The 12,076-nt window shown below is 41.1% G+C and overlaps 1 protein-coding gene across 1 annotated transcript; it reads left to right on the plus strand.

The window, feature by feature from the left end:
• Positions 1-3,076: 3,076 nt before the first annotated feature.
• Positions 3,077-5,099, plus strand: LOC113884515 (the record flags this gene model as incomplete). Its single annotated transcript, XM_027529140.1, has 1 exon — positions 3,077-5,099. A coding segment is annotated over exon 1 (1,812 nt), but the record flags the coding sequence as incomplete, so codon positions are not given.
• Positions 5,100-12,076: the final 6,977 nt, after the last annotated feature.

A 12,076-nucleotide genomic window follows, 5' to 3' on the forward strand; every position in this document is an offset into this window, starting at 1 on the left:
CTCCAGATAGCCCGAGTATAAAAATTCCTACAGGAATTAAAGGGCCATTACCAACTGGCCTGGTAGGAATTATACTAGGCAGAGGCTCCCTAGCTATGCAAGGTCTTACAGTTATTCCTGGAGTGATTGATTCAGATTATACAGGAGAAATTCAAATAATGATTTCACCCCCGACTAAAACTTTCCAAATACATCAGGGACAGAGAATAGCCCAACTTTTACTTTTGCCTTATCATACTGCAATTGGGCAAACAGCCACCCAAAATGAAAGACAAGACAAAGGATTTGGGTCTAGTGATATGGCTTTTTGGGTAACAGAAATTACTAAAAAGCGTCCTATGAAATCTATTCTTGTCAGTGGCAAGTCTATTGAAGGGCTATTAGACACAGGAGCAGATGTTTCCTGCATTTCTGGGAAAGACTGGCCCAATTCCTGGCCCACACATACTACCGCAAATAACTTAGTGGGCATCGGGAGAGCTCCTGCAGTAGCCCAAAGTGCAAAAATTTTAAACTGGCAATTTGAGGATACCCGTGGGACATTTCAACCGTATGTGATTCCTTCGCTGCCCTTCTCGCTGTGGGGGAGGGATGTGCTGTCTCAAATGGGCATGTTACTTTTTAGCCCTGATGATAAAGTAACTTCTCAAATGTTGCAAATGGGCTATGATCCCTCAAAAGGGTTAGGTAGACAGCAGACAGGAATAACTGAGCCAATCTGCCCTGCTCCTCTAAAGTTCCGTGCTGGATTAGGGTATCCAAATTTTTGATGGAGGCCATTGTTTTTGCTGCCGACCCCATTACATGGAAATCTCAGGACCCAGTATGGGTAGAACAATGGCCTCTGACTAAAGAAAAACTTCTGGCAGCTAAAACATTAATTTTTGAACAACTAGATTTGGGACATGTCGAGCCCTCCAATAGCCCCTGGAATACTCCTATTTTTGTTATTAAGAAAAAGTCTGGTAAATGGAGACTTTTACAAGATTTAAGAGCTATTAATGCCACCATGGAGGACATGGGGGCCCTACAACCTGGGCTCCCTTCCCCAGTAGCCATTCCAGAGGGATACAATGTAATTGTAATTGATTTACAAGATTGTTTTTTCACCATTCCCTTAAATACTGAGGATAAAAAGCGATTTGCCTTTAGTCTTCCGTCAGAAAATCTTAAACAGCCTTATCTACGGTTTCAATGGAAGGTTTTGCCTCAAGGAATGAAAAATAGCCCCACCCTATGTCAAAAGTTTGTTAGTGCTGCTTTAGAAGATGTTAGAAGTAAATATGAACAAGTCTATATGATCCATTATATGGATGACATCTTAATTGCCCACCCTGATAGGGCTCATTTACAAACTGTCCTCCAAGATTTGACCCAGGCATTAACAGACAGAGGCTTAAAAATTGCCCCAGAGAAAATTCAAGTCAATCCGCCCATAACCTACTTAGGACGGGTTATCAGTTCAGAAACTGTAACTCATGCCCCCTTAAAATTGAGAAAAGATCACCTTGTTACTTTAAATGATTATCAAAAACTTTTAGGCGATATTAATTGGATCCGGCCTTATTTGAAGTTAACCACTGCTGAATTAAAGCCTCTCTTTAATATTTTACGTGGGGATCCTGACCCAACTTCAAAAAGACAATTAACTGCTGAAGCTCAAGAAGCTTTAGACAAAGTAGAAGCAGCTTTATCTGATAGCTATGTAAAAAGAGTTAATTTACAGACAAACTGGCAATTACTCTGCTTAGCTACTCCAACTGCACCTACGGGAGTTTTGTGGCAAAACGGCCCCCTAGAATGGGTCCATCTCCCCGCCCAAGCTAAAAAAGTAGTGGCTTCTTATCCAGGACTGATAGCTACGTTGATATTAAAAGGGAGAAAGCGGAGCGTTGAAATGTTTGGTAAAGAACCAGCAGAAATTGTAATTCCATATAATAAAGAACAACTTGATGCTCTTCTAATGTTTGATGAGGACTGGCAGATTGCCATAGGAAATTATTGTGGTCAAATTCTGCATCATTTACCTTCGCATGTTTTGCTGAATTTTATATCCAGACATCCAGTTATTTTCCCTGTCAGATGTAAACAATCTCCTATTCCAAATGCTCAGATAGTTTTTACTGATGGGTCAGCAAACGGTAAAGCCTCCATAGTCACTAAAAATCACCAAAAGGTTTTAGAAACACGGGAAACTTCAGCTCAAAAAGCTGAAATAACAGCAGTCATAGAGGCTTTTGCTATGTTTGCAGATGAAGAATTTAACCTTTATTCTGATTCTCAGTATATTGTCAGGCTGTTTCCACACATTGAAACTGCGGTTTTGCCTGAAAATAAGACTACCATATTTCATTTGTTAAGTAATTTACAGCAACAAATTTGGAAAAGAAATAAAATATTTTTCATTGGACACATTCGGGCTCATTCCGGATTGCCTGGCCCTTTAAATGCCTTTAATGACTTGGCTGACTTGTTAACCAGAAATGCAGTGGCTACGGTGATTGAGGAAGCCAGAGCCTCTCACTCACTTCATCATCAAAATGCTACCGCCTTAAGATATCAATTCCAAATTCCCAGAGAAACTGCTAGAGAGATTGTGCGCTCTTGCTTACACTGCCCCACTGTTTATAATAGTCTACCTATGGGAGTTAACCCTCGCGGTCTCAAACCTAACGTGCTCTGGCAAATGGATGTAACTCATGTCTCTTCATTTGGAAAACTTTCCTTTGTTCATGTAACTGTAGATACCTTTTCTCATGTTATTATTGCAACTGCTCGTACTGGAGAGGCAGTTAAAGACGTTATACAACATCTCTTTACTTGCTTTTCATATCTAGGTCTGCCAAAGGCTTTGAAAACTGATAATGCCCCTGCTTATACTTCTAAGTCTTTCCAGGAATTTTGTTTACAGTTTCAAATTAAACACAATACAGGCATCCCTTATAATCCCCAGGGACAAGCCATTGTGGAAAGAGCACATCAAACATTAAAGCTTCAAATTCAAAAATTAAAAGAAGGGGAGTTTAAGTATAGCTCTCCCCATCAAATCTTGCAACATGCTCTTTTTGTAATAAATATTTTAAATGCTGATTCGGCCGGAACTACTGCAATGCTTCGCCATTGGTGCCCGGAGCAATTGAATGCAAAGCCATTAGTCAAATGGAAGGACCTCCTCTCCGGACAATGGAAAGGTCCCGACCCATTGTTAACCAGCGGTCGAGGATATGCTTGTGTTTTTCCACAGGACGCAGATTCTCCAATTTGGGTTCCAGACAGATTGATTCGTCATGTCTCAGCCCCTCGGATACCGAACTCCACGGCTGCCACGACCCCGCAAGAGGAAGGGACCCCCTCTGCCTCCGCTTCCTCCACCAGCGCGGGAGATGTCGCCGACATCGAGACAATTGACTTCAGGGACCTCGGATGAGCAAGGAACGGATCCGCCCACCAAACAGATGTCTCAACTACACATACGGGACACTACTCCCCCTGATTCCCTGCGCCGCAGAAACATCCCAGGCCGCCCAACTCAGGCGACCCGGAATGCCCCCATACCCACATGGGGACAAATAAAAACACTTTGTCACCAGGCACGAGGAATGACTTCCTCGCAGGGATCTCCAGCTTCTCCTGAGAAAATGTTTATTGCCATGCTTGCCTTGCTTTCCTGCCAGGTAAGCGCCTCTCCTATTCCAGCTAAGTATTGGGCATATCTCCCAGATCCTCCAACTTTCCAGGTTGTTTCCTGGAATAATGAGCCTATACGGGTCAACACAGACCAACCTCAGCTTTTGGGAGGATTCTATACTTCTTACACCAAAGATAAATATCCTATTAATTTTAATTATACCTTCAGGGGATTAATAGACGACCTTCCTGTTTGCTTTAACTTCCCCAATAATCCAAAGAGTTTTATTACACCCACTAAAGAAGGGTGCATTGGGGCCTCTACAAAAATAATTGTAACAGATTCCTCAAAAATAGATTCCCAGTCTTTACGTCATCGGGTAGTTTGGGTATTAGTGGCCCGCTTGCCCGGGATCCGTGACCCTTATGTGACCCTGCGTTTTACACCCCCTCCCGGTTATCCAGAGTGTTATAAGGTTGCTCCTTCAGATGAAGTGTGGAAGACCATAGATGGCCGTACTGGGTATCCGACTTGGACAACTTGTACTTATAGTTCAAGGATCAATTATAGAATACCAGGCGGTGGGAATTATACTATTCAGGATTGGAGCAACCCGAATCCGGGTGAAGATCCATTGATCAAGAAAACATTTAAAGGCAGATTCGAGAATTGGAATAGGATTCCTCTCCCTTGGCCTGCGCAAGCCACTAGATGGCACATTAACCAATTTGTTCCTCCCATGCTGTCTTATACAACTAAAAGCAAAACCTATTGGCAGCCTGAGATTTGGAGAGCCCTTGCTGCTACTGCCCCCGTTTCTTTATCTCGCCCAGATAACGATTCCACTTATTCTGTTTTAGCGTGTTTACCCTCACCTTATGTTTTCCTTTTTACTAATGACTCCAACAAACTTAATGTACGCATGAATTATTCAGGTGGACCTAACGTGGTGACTTGTGAACAATGTATGCTTTCATCCTGTTTGACCCCTCAATATAATGTTTGCTCTTTTGTGGTGTTGCGACGCTCACCCTATCTCATGATACCCGTGACAGTGACCTCCCACTGGTATGACAATTACGGTCTCGCCGTGTTACAACAACTACAGGATTTAATGCGATCACGACGGTTTGTGGGCTTACTTATTTTGGGAATATCAGCTTTAATAGCAGCAATTAGTTCTGTTACTGCAGCAGCAATATCATTGACTCAACAAGTGCATACTGCGCAATATGTTGATACCATGTCTAAAAATGTTTCTTTAACTCTAGCAACTCAGGAAGCTATAGATAGGAAATTAGAGATGAGAGTAGATGCCTTAGAAGAAGCAATTATGCATATTGGGACTGAGTTACAGGCTTTGAAGGTGAAGATGGCTTTGACATGCCACGCTGATTACAGATGGATATGCGTGACATCTTTGAAAGTAAACGAGACAGATTATGAATGGGAAAAGATTAAAAATCATATCTCAGGTGTTTGGAACAGTTCTGATATTGGCCTGGACTTAGGGAAACTTCATAATCAAATACAGACCTTGGAACACTCTCGACTGGATTTTACTGCCACTGGAGCAGCTAATGACTTTTTTCACACCTTCTCTAATTTTATTTCTGGAAAAAATATTCTGTCTAATATCCCTGGTTATGTTGTTTTTGGTGCTCTAATCCTACTTCTCATAATCACTCTTCCTTGTATTGTCAGGATTCTTCGGCAGAGCATTCGGAGGCTCGCGACTGAGCTGCATCTGGCTGCTTTAAGAAATAAAAAAGGGAGAGATGTTGGGGGCCAGAGTGAGGTACTCCGCCCATGGCAAAGGTCATGAGGAAGGAGGCTCGACATACGCAAAGGCGGGATCGAGCCTCAGGAGTCCCCCTGGAAATCCTCGAGCGTCTACCCCATAACCAGAGCCTGCCTACTTTACTACTTTGTGCTCTTACCTACACCTCTGACTTTACGGGGGGCTGTCCCCCACCACCTCTTTCGGAGAAGGAGTTAACCTAGAGCTCCAGTCAATAAAAACTCTTGGGTGTGGCAAGAGTGTTTTAACCTACAAACTCCTCTGAAGGTTCTCTGGCCTGCCTGACAGGCTCGTCCGGCCACATGTGATTGCTCACAGCCTCCCAACCATGAGAGGCACGAGATGCTTTAAACCTTCTAAAAACAGGTTCCTTAGAAAAGTTAGAAAACTATTAGTATAAGTATAATGGGCTAATTAGAAATTGTGTTGGTGAAGGGTTTTTCATTTGTTGAGCCAATGTTTGTTGCTAAGTCTCCACATCCCCTGCCCTTACACACATTAATGAATATATAGAAGAAATAAGTATTAACCTTTGATATTAATCACGTTAGACCTTAGGCTAAGTAAATTCTTTCCTTAACTAAAACCCATTACACCCTCACCCTGTAGGAGTGTAACTTTACTTGGGTGGCGTCTGTTTTGAGAATAATCAGCCCTGGAGAAATAAGTGTCCTGATTGACTGACCGCTGTCACAAGGAGAGGGTCGTAAATTGTCAGCAGGCCCCCCTGGCCAGAAGATGATGTAACACCCCTAAGACCTCTGTATACATTTGTGTGAAGCACCTGACTTTAATAAAAGTCAGGACTGCTGTCCCCACGTGACTTTTGTATAACATCTCAGTGTATAAAAACAGACTCTGGAAAATAAAGAATTGGGATCAGTTTCTCAAAATACTGGTCTCCCCATGTCTCTCTCTCCCTCTGGCTGAGTCTCCATCTGGAGCGCGGAACCCACCAAGCTTACTAATTTTGCCTGGGCTTCTAAGATCCGACCGGGGAGGCCTCAGTGTCTCCTCTCCTTCGGGAGAACGGAAGGACGCCTGCGGCCTACGTAAGTGGTGCAAGCTTCTTGTCTTGAAGTTTTATTGGTCCCCCGCGTAAACCAAGCTACTCAGCCTCTTTTCTCCACTGAATTTTCCTACTGAGCTATCCTTAGTCTATTACTCTTTATATCTCTAATTAATATCTAATTGAAACTATCGTATCCTGACCCTCGCCGACGCCGTCTCTCCTTCGAGTACCCTGGATCAGCTGGGGCTGGTCCCCGGCAGTTGGTAATGTGTCTCCTAATAACAATGCTTTAATTTTGCTTTAAGTGTTAAAATTAACTTGCAGGTAAGTAAACATAAAATCTTCTCCTGGGAATACTGGAGATGCGGCAGGAGCCATGGGTTTGATCCTTGTGTTAGGAAGATAAACTGGAGAAGGAAGTGGCAACCCACTTCAGTATTCTTGCCTGGAAAATCCCATACATAGAGGAGCCTGGAGGCTACCATTCATGGGGTTGCAAAAGAGCTGGACCCACCTGAGCATTCTAAAGGAGATTAGTCCTGGGTGTTCTTTGGGACGAATGATGCTAAAGCTGAAATTACAGTACTTTGGCCACCTCATGCAAAGAGTTGACTCATTGGAAAAGACTCTGATGCTGGGAGAGATTGGGGGCAGGAGGAGAAGGGGACGACAGAGGATGGGATGGCTGGATCGCATCACCGACTAGATGGACGTGAGTCTGAGTGAACTCCAGGAGTTGGTGATGGACAGGGAGGCCTGGCGTGCTGCAATTCGTGGGGTCGCAAAGAGTCGGACAGGACTGAGCGACTGAACTGAACTGAACTGAGCAACTAAATAACAACAAACTGTTGCAAAATTTTGGATTTGAATATTTATCAAAATGTTATACATTAACATTTTAGGGATGTCTACAAAAGAGAATCTAGGAATAATATTATGCTGCTGCAAATGTTTAATTTTTACAAACGTTTAGATATTTTCAATGCAACAATATAATTGATTTAAATATACAAACATGCATATTTGAATACCAGAGACGTGAATATATTTCAGGTAAATTATTTAGAAACATATTAGAAATAAGCAACATTTTGAGAAATCAGGGATAGGAAAAAAGGCCATGCTTTAAAAACTATAGATGCTAGTAAAAAGTTTTATCTTGATATATATAAATAAATTTTTCAGGCTAAATTAACCATCCAGTTGTTATAACAACATATATTTTGCCTAATGGGAATGTTTGGAGAGAGAAAAAAAATCTAACTTCCAGAAAAGGTGTTGCGCTGATATGTAGAAAACATTCACTCTGTTTTAATCAATTTTATGGAGAAGGTAATGGCACCCAACTCCAATACTCTTGCCTGGAAAATCCCATGGGTGGAGGAACCTGGTAGGCTGCAGTCCACGGGGTCGAGAAGAGTCGAACAGGACTGAGCGACTTCACTTTCACTTTTCACTTTCATGCATTGGAGAAGGAAATGGCAACCCACTCCAGTGTTCTTGCCTGGAGAATCCCAGGGATGGTGGAGCCTGGTGGGCTGTCGTCTATGGGGTCGCACAGAGTCGGACACAACTGAAGTGATTTAGCTTAGCTTATGTTATGTATTATTTAAGTTACTTGCATCATAGCTACAAAGAAAGTAAGAATCATTTCAAATTATCTATAGCATTAAAATATCTTTTGTATATCATTTGAGAACTTTTATTTTATATAATATAAAATCTCTAAGTATTTCCAGAAGTAAGTTTCTTTAAATACTTCCATTATGTAAAGCTATTCCAAAAATATATAGATAAATTTAAAGTTTGACATTTATACTTTTAGATTAGAAATAAAATTAAGTGCAGATGAAACTTTTTTTAAAAGATACATTTCTTTCACAACATCTTACTTTTACGAAAAGTAAAGATATAGTTTGGGCTAAAATATTTCTGCTAATGTAACATCACTATAGTTACTGCTAAGTCATTTCAGTCGTGTCCGACTCTGTGGGACCCCGTAGACGGCAGCCCACCAGGCTCCGCCATCCCTGGGATTCTCCAGGCAAGAACACTGGAGTGGGTTGCCATTTCCTTCTCCAATGCATGACAGTAAAAAGTGAAAGTGAAGTCTCTCAGTCATGTTCGACTCTTCTCGACCCCATGGACTGCAGCCTACCAGGTTCCTCCGCCCATGGGATTTTCCAGGCAAGAGTACTGGAGTTGGGGTGCCATTGCCTTCTCCACTATAGTTATTAAACACTCAAAATATCCGTATTAATTTTCTTTTCTGTTTGAGTCACAGTGCCACACAACCAATCTTTACTTTTGCTTAATTTTAATCTTTTTTTCCTGTGAAAATGAGTGAAATTTATATTTGCCTCATTTTTTTTTTCTTATTTTTCCTTTTGAAATGATTACATTGATTGTTAGGTTTATTGTCACAGTTAACTGATGCAGTTTTATGGAAGAAAGACATAGGCTTACCATCATTTAAATGACTTACAGGTCATGCCTTGTTAACACCAGGAATGAGAGGTGACTACTCCATAATGAAGCCTGCAGTCCTTAATCACTGTCATTGTTTTCCTGACCCCAGTGACCTCTAGGTTTGCAACCCACCAATGAAGTAATACAGTACAAATGACTGAAGAAGATGAGTAAGAAGCAGGGAAAAATCTGGGTGTTTCAAATACAACCTCAAAGTGTGACTATATATTTCTTATTCTACAGTGAGGGGAACTTAAATCTATAAATAATTCAGCTGGGTTTCCATTCTGGGAATAGATTCGTGCTCACTGACTCATAGTAGAATGGGTTAATATATTAAAAAAAAATAGCTTACCATTTGCAATAGAACTATGATAATTTGAAGTACTACAATTTAACCATCTAGGATCATATTCAGTCAAATTTGGAGTCTTACTTTAGCATCTAACATTTGCTTGACCAACAGAGAATTAATTGGAACTGATATGTTAGAAAATTAGAATTTAATCAAAGTGTTTCTGATCCTGAAAACATATGATAGTCCATTATGCCACATTTTCTCTCTTTAAAAGGAGAGTGAGTCATGTGAGTTACAGTACCTGCAGCCCTAGAGAAGAGCAGTAAAGCTTGCTAGACTTCTTTCAGGCTCTGAAAAGACAACTTCAGACCATGAAAGGACACCTGACCCAATGAAAAGAGCACTCTTGAACCTCCCACTCCATCCCACCCCTCTAGGTTATCAAAAAAAAACAAAAAAAAACAAAAAACCAATGACCAGATTTGAGCTCCCTACTGTAATGCAATTATCTTCTAATTAAAACTTAATCAGTTAAAATAATAATAAAAAATAAAATTAAAAAATAGGTAAGTTAGAAAAAGAGTACTCAAAGAGAAGTGAAAAACCATATCTGTTACAGAGAGTCTGTCCCATAAACAATGCTGGTTAGGACTTTCCTGGTGGTACAGTGAATGAAAGTCCACCTGCCAATGCAGGAGACATGGGTACGATCCCTGGTTCAACAAGATTCCACATGCCATGGAGCAACTAAAGTATGTGCACCAAAGCTACTGAGTGCCCAATGCACAACTACTAGAGACTATGGACCTGGAGTCTGTGCTCCACAACAGGAGAAATGACCACATTGAAAAGCCAGTGCTACTAAGGGCAGCCTCCACTCTGCAACTAGAGAAAGCCTGTAGGCAGCAACAAAAAGCCAGCACAACTAAAGAAAGAAAATGAATACTGTTAAATAGTGTTACAGTTCTATTTTCCAGTATCTCAGAACTGTTCTTTAACATCCCTCAAAACTTCATAAAATGACAATTTACTGTTTACATCTTATTGATATTATATTTTCTAAAATTACAATAACACTTTACATTAGAGATGTCTGACTTTTTTGTTTGGGATGGGGCACAGAGGAGGCACACTTATCTCTCATTAGCAACACTTTGATAAATACTCTTCTAGTTCAGACAAAATGTGGTCCACTGGAGAAAGGAATGGGACTTCTGTGTTCTTGCCTTGAGAACCCCATGAACAGTATGAAAAGGCAAAAAAGATAGGACACTGAGAGATTAACTCACCAGGTTGGTAGGTACCCAATATGCTACTGGAGATCAGTGGAGATATAACTCCAGAAAGAATGAAGGGATGGAGCCAAAGTAAAAACAACATCCAGTTGTGGGTGTGACTGGTGATAGAGGCAGGGTCCAATGCTATAAAGAGCAATATTGCATAGGAACCTGGAATGTTAGATCCATGAGTCAAGGTAAATTGGAAGTGGTCAAACAGGAAATGGAAAAAGTGAACACCAACATTTTAGGAGTCAGCCAACCAAGTGGACTGGAATGGGTGAATTTAACTCAGATGACCATTATATCTATGACTGAAGGCAAGAATCCCTTAGAAGAAATGGAGTAGCCATCATAGTCAACAAAAGAGCCTGAAATTCAGTACTTGAATACAATCTCAAAAGAGACAGAATGATCTTTGTTTGTTTCCAAGGCAAACCATTCAATATCACAGTAATCCAAGTCTATACCCTGACCAGTAGTGCTGAAGAAGATGAAGTTGAATGGTTCTATGAAGACATACAAGACCTTCTAGAACTAACACTCAAAAAATATGTCCTTTTCATTATACAGGACTGGAATGCAAAAGTAGGAAGTCAAGAAACACATGGAGTAAGAGGCAAATTTGGCCTTGGAGTACAGAATGAAGCAGGGCAAAGGCTAATAGAGTTTTGCCAAGAGAATGCACTGGTCATAGAAAACACCCTCCTCCAAAAACACAAGAGAAGACTCTATACATGGGCATTACCAGATGGTCAATACCAAGATCAGATTGATTATATTATTTGCAGCAAAAAATGGAGAAGCTCTATACAGTCAGCAAAAACAAGACCAGGAGCTAACTGTGGCTCAGATCATGAACTCCTTATTGCCAAAGTGAAGTGAAGTTGCTCAGTTGTGTCTGACTCTTTGCGACCCCATGGTGTAGCCTACCAGGCTCCTGTGTCCATGGGATTTTCCAGGGAACAGTACTGGAGTGGATTTCCATTTCCTTCTCCAGGGGATCTTCCCGACCCAGGGATTGAACCTGGGTCTCCCACAATGTAGACAGATGCTTTACCATCTGAGCCACCAGGGAAGTCCTTATTGCCAAACATAGATTTAAATTGAAGAAAGCAGGGATAACCACTAGATCACTGAAGTATGAACTAAATCAAATCTCTGATGATTATACAGTGGAAGTAGCAAATAGATTCAAGGGCTTAGATCTAATAGACAGAGTGCCTGATGAACTATGGATGGAGGTTCATGACACTGTATAGGAGACAGGGATCAAGACAATCCCCAAGAAAAAGAAATGCAAAAAGACAAAATGGCTATCTGAGGAGGCTTTCCAAATAGCTGAGAAAAGAAGAGAAGTGAGAAGCAAAAGAGAAAAGGAAAGATATAAGCATTTGAATGCAGAGTTCCAAAGAGTAGCAAGGACAGATAAGAAAGCCTTCCTCAGTGATCAATGAAAAGAAATAGAGGAAAGCAATAGATGGGAAAGACTAGAGATCTCTTCAAGAAAATTAGAGATACCAAGGAAAAATTTCACGCAAAGATGGGCTCAATAAAGGACAGCAATGGTATGGATCTAACAGAAGCAGAA

Source organism: Bos indicus x Bos taurus, chromosome 26, assembly GCF_003369695.1.
Source record: "Bos indicus x Bos taurus breed Angus x Brahman F1 hybrid chromosome 26, Bos_hybrid_MaternalHap_v2.0, whole genome shotgun sequence".
NCBI lineage: Eukaryota > Metazoa > Chordata > Mammalia > Artiodactyla > Bovidae > Bos > Bos indicus x Bos taurus.